This window comes from Callorhinchus milii, unplaced genomic scaffold (genome assembly GCF_018977255.1).
Source record: "Callorhinchus milii isolate IMCB2004 unplaced genomic scaffold, IMCB_Cmil_1.0 Scaffold2, whole genome shotgun sequence".
NCBI lineage: Eukaryota > Metazoa > Chordata > Chondrichthyes > Chimaeriformes > Callorhinchidae > Callorhinchus > Callorhinchus milii.
In genome coordinates, this window is record NW_024704743.1 from 73728127 (window position 1) to 73748028 (window position 19902).

Genomic DNA, 19902 nt, shown 5'->3' on the forward strand with positions numbered 1-19902 from the left:
GAGGGGGGAGTGCTCCGCTCCGGGGAGGGGGGGGAGAGCTGGGGAGGGGGGGGTGCTGGGGGGGGAGGGGGGGAGTGCTGAGGGGGTGGGGGGGAGGGGGGGGGAGGGCTCCGCTCCGGGGAGGGGGGGACCTGCATTGTCGGCAATGCGGTCCTCGGGATGAGACACACATGACACCGCACTGTGAGCTGCCGCCGACCGCTCACCAGACGCCCGGGAGCGCCGCCCTCGGCTCTGTCCGGCCATGTGCACTGACACATCAGCTGCTCCTCTACGGACTCCCCACGCGGACAAACATCAGTCCCGAGTCGCGATTCCGATTCTGCTCTGGTTTCGAAATTCTGATGTCACTGAACTAAAGTACAAATATATATGATTCATCTTCCCCGCCACACACAGCCGCCATTCATCTATCTCACGCCCTTGCACGCAATATTTGTATTCTTTAAATAGATTAAAAGGCGATTAGTGTTTAATACCTTTCAACACCAGTGGCCTCCTGTGCCCCCCCCGCCTTTGCTCTGTGGTTGATAGGGCACTTTCACTCCCGCTATGCATGCTGGGATCGCACCGTCTCCATTGCTCACTCGCTGCAGAAGTGAGTGAACGGGAAAGAACCGCAAAGGGGAGAGAACATGTTCAGGTGAATAGTCCCCGAGATCATTGCTAAATGTCGGATTGCGAGCAGCCCCAGGATCAGGCGTGCGAGATCCTCTGAGTTGTTTGAGGAGAGTTGGAAAGCAAAGCAAAAGAGCAAAAGATTGCACCAAATGGGAAGCACGAAGCAGAGGTTGCATCGTCCCCGTGAAGGATACAAGAAAACTATTGTGACTGTCCCCAACATCTTCTGACAACCAGACTGAGTCAGCCGGCAGCGGGGATTCTTCAGAATTGCAAAGCATTTTATGATATTCTAATATATACACTATACTGCATTTGAGAGAACAAAACTGATTTAAACAAATAACACACAACAAATTGAATAAAAGGAAAATTATGATTAAAATTAAAAGTTTAAATGTTAAAATATAACGAAGGTTTATAGAGACTAAAAGAGAGTATGAAAGAGACTCGGTTAACTTTTAAAGTAATAACAAATGGTTTTTTGTAAGCACACAAAATTAGGAATCTAGTCAAACACAGAAGCAATCTTGTAGTTGAGCAACTATTCTGTTTTTTTGAGTAAAACAAGCAAATAGAGGTATGAGACTCCCAAGACTACATGGTGTGAACACATCAACTGGAGCTCCATACAAAATTACACTACAAGAACATACATTCACCCACAATATTTGCGCTATATCAAATGCAAGGATTATTATTAGAGGATGCTTCATCACAAGATGATACTGATCATTTGAGGTTGAGAACACAATATAAAGGGGAACTCGGTAAACATTCAAAGAGAATGTAAAAGTGTACAGGGAAAGAATGAGGGAATTAGGGTTAGAAGGTAGCAGCCAGATCCACCTGATAAGATCCAGCAGCGCTCTGTGATGCTACTTGCGTGATGGCCACTATATAACATATAAAATAATAATCCTTGCATGTGATACAGTTAGTGGCTTATCCCGCTGTGGAGACGTCTCAGAGAGCTTCACAGAATATATTGTAAAGTGGAGTGACTGTAAATGCAAACTGTTGTAAATGTCCACATTCGAGAAGCAATTGAGATTTTTTGAGATAAAAAAGGAGGAAGTCCTGTGTGAGGTCAGCAATCAGAAAATACACTGCGTATAACTTTAAAACACGTGAAAGCCATATTTTATTTCAAAAAATCTACCCTCAGACGGTGCGCCCTGACTGACAGCAGCCAACACTGCTGGGCCGCCCCAGCCTGGGGGAGCCGCCAGCCCGCTCTGCGCACGCGCGATCGTGGTCGCGGGCGACCGCGCATGCGCTCAAGCTGGCCCAGCACTTCCGGCGCCGCGGCCTCTGCCGGATGTGTTGGTGGCGAGAGGCTGAGGCGGGGCCCGAGGCCGCGGACAGTCATGTACAACATCGAGCTGTCCGAGCTGGTGTGGGGGCGGCGGCCCGGCAACGAGCTCGGCGACACAATCTTCCGCAGATGGACCCAAGGTACAGCGTCAGTGCCGGGCTGTCTGCGGGACATGCATGACTGTGAGCAAAATGGCTGCTGTGTTCAGTCCACAGAATACACAGTCACTGCACTTTGCTCTGTGTCCTGTGAAGCGCTTTTAAACGTCCGCTTGATGTGCTCACACTATATTACCGAATGCAAGGATTATTATTATATGTGGTCGCCTACCAACACCCCCCCCCCCCCCCAGGAGAGGCTGCCTCCCTCCCCGCTTCAGCCTTTCTCATAGCCACCGCCACCCACGAGACTCGCTGCCACAGGCTTCCCTGCCCACCAGCCTGCTAACCGCCTTGCACCAGCCTCATCACCAACAACAACTTGGATTTATATAGCGCCCTCCACGCCGGACGGCGTCTCAGAGCGCTTTACAGTAACGGATCCCGGGGCCGAGCCGGGGGGAGGGGGAGGAAGGTAACCAAAGGCGCGGTCGAAGAGAAAGGTCTTCAGCAGAGACCTGAAAATGGGAAGGGAGGGAGCGAGACGAAGGGAGTGAGGAAGGCAGTTCCAGAGCCTCGGGGCATAGTGGCTGAAGGCACGGCCGCCGAGGGTGGAGCGGAGGACTCGGGGGACAAGGAGGAGGCCAGACCCGGAGGAACGAAGGCAACGGGTACTGTTTTGAGGCGAGAGGAGGTCAGAGAGGTTGGGGGGTGCAGAGGAGTGCAGGGATTTGAATACAAGGGTGAGGATCTTGAAATCGATCCTTTCTGGGATAGGCAGCCAGTGCAGTCTGGCAAGGACTGAGGTGATCAGGGAGTGGAGTTTTGTGCGGGTGAGAACGCGGGCAGCAGAGTTTTGAATGATTTGGATTTTATGGATGTTAGTCGATGGAAAATCTTCAAACGTGCCTTCAGCTCCCCTCTTGACATTCTACCCCCTCCTCGCTCCCTCCCTTCCCTCCCCTCACCCTGACCATTTCCCCCCTGCTCGGGTCCCGACCCAACTGTCCAGCGCCTTGGGACGTCCTCCCAACGTGAAAGGCGCTCTATAAATGCAATCTTGTTGTTGTTGAGGAGGGCGTTGGAGTAGTCCAGCCGAGAGGTGACAAAGGCATGGACCAAGGTTTCAGCGGCTTTTGGGGAGAGGTATTGGCGGAGACGGGCAATGCGTCGGAGGTGGTAGAAGGCACTGCTGGTGAGGAACTGGATGTGGGGGAGGAAGGATAATTGGGGGTCGAACCTGACGCCTAGGTTGGTACGGGTTTGGAGAGTTTTCGGGGGAGGTCGGGTAGGTGGAGGAGGTGAGAACCGTGAGATTTTAGACGTTGACGAAAGCCAAAAAGTATGGCTTCCGTCTTGTCAATGTTCAGCTGAAGGAAGTTTGCGCTCATCCAGCCCCTGAGATCTGACAGGCAGACTGACAGAACATCAGGGGACTGGGGGTCGCTAAGAGAGTTGGAAAAATAGAGTTGGGTGTCATCTGCATACGTGTGGAAATGTACCCCATGTCTGCAGGTGACATCCCCAAGAGGGAGCATGTAGATCAGAAAGAGGAAGGGGCCAAGGATGGATCCTTGGGGTACCCCACAGGTGACCGGGTGAGAGTGGGGGAGAAGCCGTTTGTGCAGATGTACTGCTGGCGGTTTGTGAGGTAGGACTCGCACCAGACGAGTGCGGTCCCACTGAGGTGGATGACGGAGGAAAGGCGGTGGAGGAGGATGGCGTGATCGACTGTGTCGAATGCGGCGGAGAGGTCCAGGAGGACAAGGAGGCAGAGGGAGCCCTGGTCACAGATAGAGAGGATGTCATTTGTGACTTTCACAAGCGCAGTCTCTGTACTGTGGGCAGCGCGGAGACCAGACTGGAGGGGTTCGAAGAGGGAGTGGGAGGAGAGGTGTACGCGAAGTTGGTTGGCAACGACGCGTTCTAGAACTTTTGAGAGGAAGAGCAGGTTAGAAATAGGGCGGTAGTGGCTGGGGTTTGAGGGATTTAGGGAGGGTTTTTTCAGGAGGGGGTGATGACAGCAGTTTTGAGGGAGGCAGGGACTGATCCGGAGGAGAGAGATTGGTTGAGATGTCAGCCAGTAGTGGGCAGAGGAGGGGGAGCTGGGTGACCAGTAAGTTGGTGGGGAGGGGGTCGAGGCAGCAGGTGGTGGGTTTCATGGAGGTGATGGTGGGTGAGAGGGACGAGGGAGAGATGGGGTGGAAGGAATGTAGAATGGGGGTGGTGGTAGGAGCAGATGATCCACCTGCACCTTTTTTGACAAGGTGCAGGTGAATGAGCTGCCTGGCGGATGTTAAGTATTTTAGAAGAAAAGAAGTCCATGACCTCCTCGTACTTGGCATTTGATATGAAGATTGAAGTGGCATGAGGGGGCTCACGGAGGAGGTAGTGGTTGGTGGAAAAAAGGATTTTTGAGTTGTGTTTAGCCTCCAAGATGATGTTGGAGTAGAAAGTCATTTTTGCACGAGTCAAAGAACGGCGGTAGCTGTGGAGATGCTCGAGCCACAGTTGGCGGTGAATTGTCAGGCCAGTTTTCCACCATTTGCGCTTGAGCAGACGGGTTTGAGTTTTTTGGCGGCAGGGATTGTTGCTATACCAGGGGGATCGGGTGTGTTTGGAGATGATCCTAGATTTCAGGGGCACGGGGGAGTTGAAAGTGGAGGAGAGGCGATCATGGAGCAGCTGGACGGCTGCTTCAGGATCTGCGCAGGTGGAAGGCCAGAGGGAAAGGATATTTGATGATGAGAGGGCATTTGCAAGGGTCTCAGGGGGTAGCCTTTTCCAAGGGAGGTAGAGGATGGTTGAGGGCTTGGTGGAGGACAGAGCGATGTGAGAGGAGAAGGAGATGAAAAAGTGGTCCAAGATGGCCTTGTCCACTATGTTTTCTTGTTCCCCATCCTCCCTGCCAGCTTCTTGTCATTATCCCCCTCTGCCCATCTGATATCAGTCTTGCCTACCCCAAGGTACCAGCCTGGTCCCCTATACCTGCTGGATGCTAGTCTTGTTCTCTTGCTCCCTGGCGACAGTTTGTATTTTTGTTCGATTATTGAGGAAAGACAGGTATGTGGAGAGCTGACACTGCTCCAAGATGATATGCTTGACAATGGGATGTCAGAATCAACAACAACAACAACAAGATTCCATTTATAGAGCGCCTTTCACGTCGGGAGCACGTCCCAAGGCGCGTGAAACGAGTGAAACTGATATGGTGATCTCAATGGTCCAGTTTCTGACCACACTACTGCGAACTCAGTCAATCTGACTTGTCAGCAGGACTCGAAGGGGAAATTAGGGCAGGTGCATTGGGAGCAGGGAATCTTCTCTCTCAGCTCATTTAACCCTGCAACCCAAGGCCTTATTGATTAGACTGGTCCTGGCAGGACAAGCAGCAACAACTTGCATTTATAAAGTCTCCTTCAAGTAGGATAGCATCTTGGAGTGCTGAAACTGTAACCAACAGGAAGATGGAGACCTGTAGCTTACTGGTTAGACCACTTGTCTTGCAAGTGAGAAGACCTGGGTTTGATTCCCGGATTCCACTCCACTCTGTTTACTTAGCAACAAGTAGGAACCCGATTGTTAGTTGATTGGCGAATCATTTTCCGGGGGTAATAAAGCCTTTTTTAAAAACGATGTGGTCACTCAGTCCACGACTGTTTGTGGACACTGCTGTGCACAATTGACTGTAGCATTTTGCCCACAAAATATACAGTATATTCTGTGAAGCATTTGAGACGTCCTGAAGACACGATAAGGCACTATATCAAATGCAAGTATTTTTATTATTTTTACTAGACTGTGCTGTCAATGGCAACCTACGTGGTTTGAGCTGGTTAAACTCCACCAGTACCCTTAATTTACACTCTATGGTCACCAAGCCTCGGCTTGCCTACTACTCTGGAACGAACTGAGTAAGATGCATCCGTATAGAGAGAGAACGAGCATTATAATTCCTGACATGGGGAAATTTCCATATGTGGAACTCTTGTCAGGTGTGGATTTTCTTAAGCATGGTGATGGCTTGTCCATTGTGTCAGACACCTGGCTGACCCCAAAAGTCTTTTCCACTGTCTGTTTGCCACAATCATGCCTTGTTTCAGCCATCCTTGCTTGTTCTGGAGGATGCACCATCATATAATTGCTTCTCCTGTGCTGTCTATTACCCATTGAATTATTTGTTGCTGTGTGTGACACTACCTGTGTGAAAGACCCTATATAAATAAATGCAAGTTGCTGTTGTTGCTTTGCTGTCCCTGCATCAAAAAGCCAAACAGATTTAACTTAAATCTTTGAAGCTCATTTTTTCTTTTTCTATTTCAGGATTTGTTTTTAGTCAGTCAGAAGCTACATCTTTAGAACAATTTGAAGGTGGTCCCTGTGCCGTGATTGCACCTGTTCAGGTAAAGTATGGACAGTACCTGCTTATTTGAGTTGTTCATCTTCCTGCTGTTGGAGGAAAATTTATTAATTTGGTACTGAAACATTTCACTGGCTCATGACGTAAATTTGACTTATTTATGAAGTAGCATAGGAACAGCTAAAAGATAATTTTCTTAAACCAAATCTTGGCACAAAAAGAAATGTTCAAGCCATCATTCTTTCTCTTACTAATTTTCTTATCTCCAAAATATTTTGGGCTCCTTTTTCCTACAGATGAGATTAACTAATTTGGAACAGAGCATAGATTGAATTGATTGGTTTCTCTAGGACGATTTAGCTGGAAAACTTCTCTTTGCTGTGTTCTGTGGGTAACAACAAATTGCATTGATTTTGTGCCTTTCACTATATCAATTTGTGGAGTCCTTTAGTGTATTGGTTTTATTGAGTATTAGCGGTTTTGGTTCCCGGGCAGAGCGAATCCTTAGGCAAGTTTCCTTACTCCACTTATTTTCCTAGCAGTGAGTAGGAACCCGGTTCTTAGCCGATTGACAGATTGTTTTCTAGGGTTATTAATCCCTTTAAAATAAATAAGAATAAATAATTTCATCATTTTGCACAATTGGCTGCCGCCAATCAAAATCCTTGTCCTTGCTTTCAAATCCCTCCACAGCCTTTCACCTCCCTACCTCTGTGGCCTGCTAACTCCATACCGACCTATACCCTCCCTCCGCTCAGCGGGCTACTGCCTGCTCCATGTCCCCTGCCCGGCCTGCCCCCCATTGGCAGTCAGGCCTTCAGCCCTCTGCTCCCACCTTTTGGAATGCCAACCTCCAGTTTCTTCACCTCAACCCCTCCCTTGCCTGCTTCAAGGCTCGTTTCAAAACCGTTGTTTTCAACTGCAACTTCAGTCACCCTCCTACTCCTACTCCCTGCCCTCCACTCCTCCTGATTCCAACCCCAACTAGGGACCAAATCCTTGACTGTCAAGTACCTTGGATGTCCTCACGATGTGAAAGGTGCTGTATAAATTTGTTGTTATTACAGATATGCTTCTGTTGCATTTTAGCCAGAATAATATTAGTCAGAACATCAAAAAAGTTGGACATTTGTCGAGAGCTAAAACCCGAATGAGTCAGGCTCAAATACTTAACTTGCCTTATTTTGTTAAGTGTACATCTTAATTTCATTTGGTTTATATTTTTGATGGGCAACTGAATTCTCAAAGCTTTATTTGAATCTTGAATCAGTGCCTCTTTAGACTGTATTCTTGTTATGTAAGATATGATTTCTTCTGATGTGATCTAATAATATAACGTGTACTCTGATATCATTACAATTACAATCTGAGAATAGTGGATTACCAATACCAGCAGTTTGTAGCTTCGAAGTGCAGATGTATTCTGTAAATGTAGTGGAACAATTCAGTTTTATATGGGCTCCAAAATAACTGCATTATATGATCCAGTTCATCTGGATGCTTTGTAAATCTGTAACCCCTTGTAAAGTAAAAGCATGTAACTTCTTTTTAACTATTTTAAACTCAAACTGTACATCATTTTTTAGGTATCTGTAACTAATTGATTGTCTTGAAGTTAAAGTGGTACAAACTAGGAGGGGGGTTGGGGGGGAAACTTCCAAGAATATTGAGATATTTCTCGCCACCATTTTCAGACCACTTTCAGTGAGAAGCAGCTTCATCTCATTGTTCAGCTCGTTCATAATTTTCACTAACTGCGTGAATGAATATTTTTACATCTTTTATGATAAGTGTAAGAAACATTTGGATTCCTAAAGCATTTTCTTTTTGCAGGCTTTTCTGTTAAAGAATGTTGTGTTCGGTAATGAAAAACAAAATTGGCGAGAATGTACAGGTAACCTATCTTGATATCGCTCTCCAAAGTTTACGTTTTGTTGTCCTCTAATTTCTGATTGCATAAATCTACTTGGTAAATCCATCAAATATTTTTTAAAAAGTATGAATATAGGTGTGGAGGTTTTATTGATGCAATCGTAATTAATGATAATCCTTGCATTTTGATGCAGTACCTCAGCACACCAAAACATATCTCAAAGCACTTCAGTGGAGTCCTGTAGCTCAGTGGTTAGAGCACTCGCTTTGCAAGTGAGAGACCTGAGTTCAATTCCAGGCAGAGGGAGAAACCTTGGGCAAGTTTCCTTACTCCACACGCCTAATAATAATCCCTCCAAAACCAAAAACAATAATAAATTGGTCATTTTCAATCTACGACTGTTTGTGGGACATTGCTGTGCGCAATTGGCTGCCGCGTTCGCCCACAAATATACAGTCAATTCACTTTACAGTGTGTTCTGTGAAGCGCTTTGGGACGTCCTCCCGACGTGAAAAGCGCTATATCAAATGCAAGGATTATTATTATAGACTTTCTGTAATGATTGTAGTGAGTATTTATAGATGGATGCGGCAGCAGATTTGTGTGCCGCAAAGCCTCATAAATGGATTAAAAAAAAGTTCCTCCTAACTAACTCCTAACTAAAATTCCTTTTGCTCCTTCCTTCTGATTTTTAACTTTTAATGTAGTAAATAGCTTGCCCACACCTACTTTGTCATCCTCATTCTTAATTTTGAGAACTTGAACACATTCACTTCAAAATCATTTTCCCCAGGAGAGCCAGTATAGTTTCCCTAACCTTCTTAATTATTTTTCTAACATCCTCCTGAAGTGAAAGGCACTATATAAATGCGATAAGTTGTCTTTTTACTGATAACCAAGATTGTGTTGGCACACCTCCAAGACCTTTATACACTCAAGGTAAATATTTTCTGCATCTTCTAGGAATTGATGCATGCAGTATTCTACTCAGGTTCAACAACCTTTTATACAGTAACATGCGTACAATTCTTTGATTTGTATTTTATCCTTGTATCAATTGAAACAAGTTATATACAGTAAATCTCTGAAGTATCACTCAGGACCATAATATCTAATATGACTTCCATGAAGTCCGAGTTGCAGGCAAACTGTATAAGTTGGATCAAATCCGATTTAATCAATAATATAAACTGCACGTGAATAATTCAATGCAGCCAGTAAATGCCCACGTGGTAGTTCATCACTGCAGCCGTTAAGTGCGTACTCGGTGATACATCACGATTATTTCCCGTGATTCAATGCATCTTAACCAGTTTCCTCGTGTGCACTTGTAAGCAAGCATGGGAATCGCATTGAATTGTGGGAAATGACGTTCTTTTGCACGTGCGTTGACAGATCAAGGCTACGTTTCCCGTGATTCATTGCAGATTGCAGCCGGTATGTGCGGGAGTAATGGAGGATAGAGGAGCGTTGTTGAGTTGGGAGATGATTAATAGGGCTATTGCAAAGAAATCTAAGTAGTTTTGATAGGAAACTAAGTAGAACTTGGGTGGACTTAGGCGATTATATGATGTGCAAAGGTAAGACTTGTATAAGTTTTACTGTATTTTTGTGCAATCACGCACTGGATTGACAGATTTATAGTTGTATTCACAATAACCCCCAGATGTTCTTTATTATGTTGTTTAATTGTTTCACTTAACGTGCACTTTTAAGTTCTTTCCTCCAAAACTCAATTATTTTACACCTGTTCACTTTGAACTGCATCAAACTGTTTTTTATAGTCCAGCTTCCTAAAAGATTCAAATTCTTCCAAATCTGAATACATTTTAATTTAATTCTTCCTGCTGGTTTGGTGTAATGTTCAAACTCGACTAATTGAATTATTGAACCGTAATCCAAGACATTAATCTGTAAGAGAAAAAATGGACTATACTTCACGTAATGTATTTTCAGTTGGAGACATTCCCTCAGTTTTCTGTATTTAAGCCAATTAACCAGCCAAGACCATATGTGATCCTAGATTCTGTGACTAGTCATTAATGCAGAATTTTGTTGAAAACTTTCTAAAAATCCACTTGATATCCAGAGTACTTTGTAAGAACACATAATAAATACAGAATAATAAAACTGAGCTGCTCTTATGTTCAGCTGAACCACTTGAGTGAAATTGAAGTAGTTTGATTGGCAGGACTAAAGGATTGTATTACAGGTGAAGTCACATAAACCATCTTGTTATAAGTTGTATATTTGCCTAAGTCGTACATGCACCCAAATCCCATTCATTTTCTACTAAAACCCACTTCGATTTCTTTGCACTAGTCAGATTTTACAAGTCAGATAAATGGCTAAATCGTAACGATTTCTTGGTCTCGAATAAATTACAAATAACGTAAATCCTAATGGAAATAATTTTCCAACCTGTATCACCACACCCGCATCTACCGGCTGCATTGACAAAGTTTGATACAGTGAAATAATTCAGTTACAGTGTTCTTTGTAAGAGTTCATGTTCTATTAAAATATTTCATTTTGAAATATGTTTGCTAGCGCCATTCATTGTACAGGTTTTCTGTACATGAGGACATGTGCATTGTACAGATGTACTGTATTTGTTTTGTATTAGTCGGATATAATCCGATTTATTCATAACTCGTACTTTGAATAAGTTGTTTCCATTGTTATGGTCCTGACTGATGCAACTTATGCAAGTTTATCTGAACTTCCATCCATACCTAGTCATGCAGTTAGACACAATCGTTGAAGTGAATGAATATTTTGCTTCAGACTTTCCCATGGGGAAGAGGAATATGATACCAGAAGTACGGGGAAGGCTTGAGGTTTGCAAATGGGAGGAAAATTGCAAGGATTAGTACAAACCAATCATTGTAATGTATGGAGCTATTGGGACCAAAGTGTTGAGGTCCAAGAATTCAACATTAGTATGGCAACGTTTTTAGATTGGATCAAAAGTCTAAAAATCAATAAAACCTCTGGAACCGATAAGTTGAATATCAAGGTAAATGAAGATGAGGGAGATTTGTGAAATAATCACAAGCATTTAAGGGAGGTAGACACTGAGGAATCTGACAGATTGGAAAATTGCAAATCTGATTGAAATATTCCAGAAACTAATGGCTCTTTGTTAAGAAGCAAGATACGTATTAACCAGATTGAATTCTCAATAATTGGAAAACTAACTGAATCAATGGTTAAAAGTAAAATGGGATGAAATGTGTGTAAAAAAACAAAACAAATAAAAACTTAACACCTTCAGAGGGGACAGATCTTGTCTGACCCAAGTCTTGGTACTTTTGAGGTAACATCCCAGCTTGCCAGAGGGAGGTCAGGCTGTACCTTTTGGTACATTTTTTTTCATCACCACAATGCAAGGATGGTGCCCAGACCCTAAATGGACCGCAAAATGGCTGATCCCCAATGTTCAGGGGATGAACTGTATGAAATGGCTAAAGAAACAGACTTCAGCTTTGAAAAGTGTCCGAGGGTGGCCCTTATAGAGGTATATAAGATGCTTAATGCAAAAGAGAAAGTCAACCCAGAACATTACTTTCAGAAGTACAAAACCATTAAGATAAGAGGTCACAAGTTCAAGGATGTAAAGGGCAATTTTAGGATAGACCCCAGGAAGTATTTCTAGAGTAACTAAACAACTGGAACATGTTATCAGGACGGTTGGACTCAATTAAAAAATGGCTTGATGCTGTAATTTGAGGACAGTAGAGCTAGTATTGTGGAAAAATGAGATCAATTAGGCTGAAATGCCTCCTTCCACTGAATCTAACTTAAAAACACAAACCAAGAGAGAAACCAAGTAACTACAGTACAGGCAAGAGAGTTTTACATCAGTCATATGAAAACAACTAGAAATAATATTTACAGCAAGTGAACCCTTGGGCAAGTATGAATTTGGAATTTGTCAGAGTCAGCATGTTCTTTGTTTAAAATTATGTCTTATTAACTAAACAGTTCTTTGACAAAATCATCTGACAAAATCATCTTAGTGGTAGGTAGAGGTGAATGGATGTAATTTAAATAGATTTTCAGAAGTCATTTGGCAAGTTTTTATATAGAGGTTATTAGCTAAAATTATAGTCAGTCAACTGTTGTGGAATTGAAATTGGATGAGGGGAAGAAAGCAGAGTTGAGATAATAGGTGCAATTTTGGGGGATGAGCTGTGTAGTCGACATCCCGTGGCAATGGCAAGTGGTGAATAATGGCAAGTGGAGTTCAATGTAAGAGGTGCTTTGGGCACAACAGCAGATGAAATATGTTTAAAATTGCAGGGAGATAATTAGCAAATAGATTGTGTAGTCCTGGTTTAAATGTAGTTTCATTTTTACTTGTAGAATTAAGTTAAAAAGACTTATTCTAGGCATTATCACAAGAAGTGATGGAGAGAAGAGAATTTACAGAGTATGATTTTTTCTTGTGATAGATGAATTCAGAACAAGGTCATATGTCCTAAAATGAATGCTAATCCGGTTAGAAAATATTTTTTCCACACAGTATTACAAGAATGTATAATGCACTGGCACATTAAATACAGAATAGAATAGGTTAAGATGTTAAAAGGGAGATTGATGCATACTTGAATATTACGGGTTATTGAAAAAGAGCAATACAATGGAATTTAAGATATAAAGAGCTGTTATGGTTTATTAAAATGGAATTGTGTGCCTCATGGATTGTTTTAGTAGTGTATGCTTGATAAAAGAGTAATATAGATGACAGTCAAATGGATTTGAAAGGTTCAATATATAATTTTATGTGTTTTTTTCAGAGAAAAAAAAATGTTTTGGGCAATTCATATATGTTGTAGGTTTTTATTGACCTATCAATGAATGAGAATGATTTGTAAATTATTAATTTGCAGTGATTTTCTCTGTATGTGTTGTAAACGTATAGTCTTATTTTGATTTATTTTTTAGAGGAAGAACGTAAGAACTTCTTCTGCCTCACGTTGTGTGAAATTCTAGAAACTGCAAGATTAAAGCATTCCAGCCCCTTTTGTTTGGTAACATTACCGCGAGACAGGAAACAAGAGGGGCATGCCAGCATTTCTGACCAGCCAGAATCCAGCCAAGGGTCAGAGGAGGAACAGCTCTGTAAGAAACCAACTTTTTGGATAAATAATAATAAATTATGGTGAATATTTTCTTAAAGAAACACTTTTGCTGTTTTGACTGCTTAATTTAGGTGTCTGCATGTCTATTATTACAAATAAAATCAAGACTGTAGTGAAAAAACCTTGAGTTCGACAGTTGTGATTGATGCAGAATGTAAAAGTTAATTGTTAGAAATGCTGTTGATTTGCATGAGCACTATTTCTGGCTGGTTTGGGGGGCACATGATTGCTAAATAGACGTGTTGTGTAGTTACACGATCCTGCAGGCTCTTACCTCAAACATTCATTGTTTTCAGGCTGGGCAAAGTGTTTTAAGGAAATAACTGCTACACTAAGAGTCGCAGCAGGAAGCATCTTGCTTGCATAGCATGTTGATCATGTTGTAATTTTGTATGGAAAGCAATTGTGCAATCTCTTCCACAACTTAAATGTTGGCAAGTCCTTATCTCTTTTGAGCTACCTGGGAATACTTACAGTGTATGCAAGAGATTCCTGCAGTATCTTTACTTAATAGGTTTTCATGTGGCGTATGCCCCTACGCAGTTTCCTTCTTTCCAAGCTTCCACACTTTTCCTCCTCCCTATATTAAAATTGAAACTGCACGTATGCCATGGCCTCCTCTTTCCCAAGACATCAAGAATGGAGCTCTTTGCTTCTCTTTGCTCCCTCATACAATCTAGAGATACTTTTTAAAGTACAAGCTTGTTATCAATGAAGTTAGAATCGTGTACTTATAGACTTTTCTTTATATTCTACATTTTATTACAATGTGTATTAATTAGCACATTGGGTTTTTACTACGTTCCAATTTTTTTAAAAGAACATGCTTATCTTATAGTGGGTGACTTTGAGTATTGCTAAATTTGTCCCATTGAATGTATCTGTTACCTTTCATTCCACCCCTGTTATGCTTGTTTTAATAACAGCAACATTCGTGAAGCTGGACTTCAGCATTAGCTTGTGTGTGATGGCATTTTACTGCTGATGAGTAAGATATTGACTTTGCCACATTTGGATTTGATGGGACTGGGATCAAATGTATCTCAGAATTGATTCCCCTGTTATTATTACTTTCACATTTAGCCAGACACAGAAAAATATGAGCAACTGAGTAATGTGAGGAAATTAACTCAGGGGAAACGCTCCATGCCTGTAAGATGTGCTGAGGAGTGGTGGGACTTGGATTTGTGTTGGACGTTTTTCATGTGAGCTCCTAAATTGGTGTTTTAAAAACTGGCTTACATAAGATCTTACCAGCCAGTTTGCACTTTTACTCTGCAACTGTATTGGAGGGTATGTTGCATAGCAATGCATCTTTGGTGGGTGAATAGGAAGAAAGGACGACCTCGTCAGTCCAATTGAGTGGTGCAGCCTCATATTCTGAACAACCAATTTGAGGGAAAGTGGAGTTAACTTGTATTCGACCCGCCCTCAACATTTCTCTTGAAAATTCATGACTGTCAATAGTTGTATACTCAAGCCTTTAAAGGCTTCCTGTATGATGAAGCCAATTGACAAAGATTGACCAATGGACCTTCTCCCTCCCATAAAGCTGCAATCAAGTAACTTTATATAAATAGGTAACCCATAGTCTCATAGTAGAAGTGGAGGAGAAAAGTATTGATTAATGGGAGTCTATCTGTGAAGCACAGTCTTGACCTACAGTAAATACAAATGAGGTCAAATTAGGATTAATCAGATGCATCTTCAGTCCAGAGAAAGTTTTGGAGTCCTGATGGAATGGTGGACAATGGTGGAAAGGCAGAATCTTGTTCACCTCCTGGAAGAGTTTTAAAGACTATCTATCTTCTATCATTTACGATGCAAATTGAAATCACGATTACTTTGAATTCAATGTAACCAGACTCAACGCTTCCTTGTTGTGATTCCATTTGACCTGACTGCAAACAAGGTCCTAGACATCTTATTTTTTCAGTCTGCCAATGAATTCCATTGAAATCTGAACAGACACCCTTTCACCTTTCCCTTCCCACTTAAATCAGGATTGAATCAGGATATATATTTAATTGCATTTAATTTCCATTGATCACCTTCAGTAAAATGTAGGTTGACAGCTTTAATGTCCCCTGCCATTCATACCTTGGATTCATACCATTCATTTCCCTTCATATCTTGGAACCTCGACAAGGTGTCAACCTACCCAATTCAAGAAACTCACCAAGCAGTTGAGTGTTAGTCCAATTTATCACTGTTGGTTGCAAAAAGGTGACTGCAGCCACTGGGATATGTATATTATCCATCAAACAGCATCATGTATCTTGAACAGCTTGGCTACTGAATTATTAAAATGAAAGAAAATAAATAGCAGTACCATCATCTTGTTTGGAAAAATTACTATTGAATAGCTCTTGCTCTTGACCTGTTACAAGATTGGCATAGATAGACATCTATCTGACAGCGGGTCAGCACAGCACAAATTAGTCGAGAAACTTTAAAATGGTGGGTGGGGAGAGAAGATTGAAACCAAGAATTTATTTATGGCTTATTTTTAACTTCAGGGCAGCAAAACTATTTACATTAAAAATGTTCCCTAAAACTGAGCCATTTTTGTGTATTGAATGCAAGCAGATTGCATTCATACAGGATGCTGTTAAAACCTGATATTGCCTGTGTGGTGTACAATGTATTTTTTCTGGGGTGCACTTGTCCATCAATTGGGTTGATCAAGCAATTTGTTAGAGATGTAGATTTGTCAATATGTTAAGCAGGGTTTCCAAATTTTAAGTGCAAGACAATTGGGTGGGGCTGGGTGGGGGGGGCAGGAAAGAAATGAAATTTTTAAAGAAATTATCTTAAAACTATACATGCTGAAATGTATTTTTTACATGTTGATTTATGCGTAGTTGAGCATAATATCTTAAATGTCATGCCAGTACTGGATATGATTGTAAATTGAGGAGAACAAAATCTTACACATTAGATGTTTTAAAAATCAATTGTTTGCCGGCTTGAAGAACAATAGAACATTTACTTCTATTAACCTTTTAACACTGAAATACAATAGAGCTTTGCTGTGTGTAATCTTTGTTTTATTGCTGTCTGTGGTGCTGAAAAGTGTCTGGTTTTATGTATAGCTGCCTTGGCTGCAGAGGAGCTTGGCTCTGAGAGATTTCATACGCTGATTCAGTAAGTAACACACTGCTTTTAGGAGATTTATGCGGGAATTGCTGACTGTTCATGCAGGAATTATTAACTGTTCATTAAATTGAAGTGGCTTTCAAATTGTAAATTCAAGTGCATTAAGTTGATCAGTTCTGTACTCAAACCTTAAGGTGTTCAACAATCCTTTGTTTAACCTGTTTTTTAAATCTTCCAAAAAGTTAATGGTGTGGGGAAAGGTTTTATATCTAATAAAACTATAGTAAATCTTTTATTGTGAATCTATTAAGATCTTAAAGATTTGATTCAGAGTTTGATTAAACCTAAAACTTTTCTCTTTCAAAACCTTTTTGCACAGTCAAATTTAGGCCAATAATTACTTCTTCCATGCTGCATTTAGACAAAATGTAATAACTAGGCCTTATTTTGCTTAAAAGTCTTATAATAGGAATATTTAATGTAAATGCAAGAATTTATTTTCAGTCTAGAAGAAACAGATGTTCTCAGTTTAGGTGGTACAGATATTTATATCCAGCAGCTACTGTTGTAGAGAAAAACAAACTTTATCTTCATTATAAGCACACTCTTAAGGTCATTTTAACTTGTGTCAATCGTAGTATAGGCAGATGCCTCCAGCACTCAAATTTAGAATTCATTCAAGGATTCGCTGAATATGTCTAGACCTGCCCATTGAGATAGTGACCCAAAATCTATTAAGTATGCACAACATTGTCGCTTTTTTGATTTTGAAATTCTTTTGGTACTCCAGTGGAAGCAGGGAGGCCTGCATTGATGTTACATTGACTGCAGTAATACAAGCAAATTTACCAATTCAAATCTGAAACCAATCTGAAACCAAGCTGGTTGAGTAAAGAGGAACTTGAAATTGGATTAACATCACATACATAATAATAATACTGCATTTGATATAATGTCTTAGTACATCATTTGAAACTTACTTCACTTTTAGCATTATTTTAACACATAAAATACATACAAAAATTGCATTGTTTGTCTGATTCAAAATTCGAAGGTATTGAGGGTTCGTTTATTGTAACTTAGAAGAGCAGCCTAACTTGAACAGTATTCTATCACTACATAATAATGTAAAAGCTTCACAATGTTCCAGCAGAGCTCTGAATCAACATTTCCCTCCAATTATAAAAATAGAGTGAAAAGATCAATACAATCAAACCCTCAGTGTCAACCTGATATGAAATTAAATAAATAGAAACATTGAAGCAGGAGTTCAAAAGAATATTTTGGGACGGAGGGGAGGAAGTTGGAAGAAGAAAAAAATGCCCTTTAAAGTGGATGATTCTTGTAAAATTACCTCTTAAATTAACAAATTATTTTAATCTTGGCTGTAAACTGAAGTGCTTACATTAAAACAGAGACTGATCAAGAAATAATTCTGGGAAATCTTAAACATTTATGAACAAACTCTGATAAGGTTCTCAATGGCAAGCTGTGGGGTGCCAGTTCCATCACATTGAGTTTCCAGATAATGGCTTAACACTGAGGGGAACCTGGATGCCTTAAGATTTCTGTTCACTAAACAGCTGGAATCCTGAAAGCCAGCAATGACCAGACAAAAGTCCTGAGTGCCACTATGGGAGTGGAAGAGGAGACGGGTGGGGTTGAACTCCATCACGTTCAGATACGTTTTGCATAATAAATTATCTAATATACAACTAAATTCATCTCACTATGCCTCCATCCTCCTTCAGAAGTGGATTATTCACATTAAATATTATAACGTAATGTTAAACTACATTGTAAAAAAAAACGTTAGCTTTAACACTGAAATATTCAGCACTCCAAACGTTTCTGGCATCATTTTTTAACAACAGAACTTTTCTACAACACCATAGTATTGAATGACCCATGTATCAAATTCACTAGTTTGTTGCGAGGTAAAATCTTTGATTTTAATAAGAAAAACTAAGGTTAATGACTAATGTTTTCTTCTGAACTTAATTAATCTTGAGATTGAAAAATTGAGACATAGGTTAGTGAGTTAGGTAACCTTTTAGCTGAATTTCTGGGCTATCTAAATAAGAGAACTAATGCAAATTAAATCTGCAAGTCGTTAAAGAAACAATTTCAGCCCTTTCATAAACATGGTTATCTTCACCTTGCATAACCCACTGTGCATAATTAATTCTCCATAATACACTTTGATGTTCTTTCTCTCTTCCCATCCCCCATAAATATTTAGAATGTCTAAGATTTGAAAATAAACTACTTCTTGTAAGATAACTAGGTGGAAAGAATATTAAAATAATTGATCAAAGCAGTCAGCTGTGGTGTATGACAGTTTTAACCTAATTTATAATGCTTCCAAATGTCGTAAAACATTTAATGAAAGAAGAATACAGTTACACATGAGGTATATTGACAGAAACCCGTCTGTGTCATGGTTCTCATTATACAAATATTTATTCAGTCTTAAAACAATGCCGAGTGTAGAATTATTTCTCATTTAGGACTCGTATTTGTGTAATGGGCAGATATCTTCAAATATGTATTTTTAATGAGTTTTTTACTTAATACATTTCAGAAAACGCACATATGCAAATGTGACTGAACTAAAGGAGGCAGTTTTTGATCAATATTCAACTTGGAGGAACCGGTTTGGAGTTCTGCTTTTTCTTTACTCTGTCATTTTGACAAAGGTTAGTCTTCTGTTCCTTAATGTTTGCAGACATCAACTATAATTATTACATCATAAATTTGACAGCAAAGGCCTGTTTTGCCTTGACTAAGATCATTAATATTGTTATGTAAAATATTTCCCTTTTAGTCCAGCCTCATGTCTAGTGAAAATTGAGAATATATTAGCTGTGTCGATTTTGATTCTGATAAATGCAAGATTAGAGAAAGAATCCATGCATGTGTGAAAAAATCTCACATTCTTAACCATATGCAGGCTTCCAGCAAGGCTAACTGGAGGAAAATGGAGACCCTGGATAATATTTCCACCTCTACCTTATCCAGTGCTAGTGTTAGTAGTAGCTCCCCAGCTCAGATCAAATTGGTAATTGAACAATTGTCCATATGCCTAGGTCAGGGCAGTCCAACTGGCGGCATCCGGTCCGCGGGCCGATTTCATCCGCCCGCCCCCCACCCTTTCATCTGACCTACCCACTCCCTCCATAACATAAATATGTTATGTTATATTTTTAGAAAGGAAACACAAAAATGTCACCAATGTGGCCTGTGGACGTTTCTCAAATAGAATATCCAGCCTTCAGCAGCCAAAAGGTTGGGCAACCCTGCTTTGACTAGGCCATCAGAAGTGAATGTCTTTTAAAATAAAAAATTACAACTAATCTATGTGTCCTTGCTATTGACTTCGCTGT

General features: G+C 40.9%; 2 protein-coding genes across 3 annotated transcripts in view; one reads left to right on the top strand and one right to left on the bottom strand.

Annotated features, from left to right (window-relative positions):
* Positions 1–422, bottom strand: part of si:dkey-12j5.1 (probable assembly chaperone of rpl4) — a 181917-nt gene extending 181495 nt beyond the window's left edge. The window contains exon 1 of one of the 2 annotated variants that reach the window (XM_042332441.1): positions 207–422. In XM_042332441.1, the coding sequence (XP_042188375.1) occupies positions 207–246 (40 nt within the window). In that variant the 5' untranslated portion in view covers positions 247–422. The remainder of the gene's footprint in view (positions 1–206) is intronic. The other variant, XM_042332442.1, reaches the window with a different exon arrangement.
* Positions 423–1914: 1492 nt separating this feature from the next.
* Positions 1915–19902, top strand: part of mindy3 (MINDY lysine 48 deubiquitinase 3) — a 79664-nt gene continuing 61676 nt past the window's right edge. The window contains exons 1-6 of the mRNA XM_007906402.1: positions 1915–2079; positions 6361–6440; positions 8231–8291; positions 13221–13397; positions 16513–16564; positions 19101–19215. Coding sequence (XP_007904593.1) covers positions 1992–2079; positions 6361–6440; positions 8231–8291; positions 13221–13397; positions 16513–16564; positions 19101–19215 — 573 coding nt within the window. The 5' untranslated portion in view covers positions 1915–1991. The remainder of the gene's footprint in view (positions 2080–6360; positions 6441–8230; positions 8292–13220; positions 13398–16512; positions 16565–19100; positions 19216–19902) is intronic.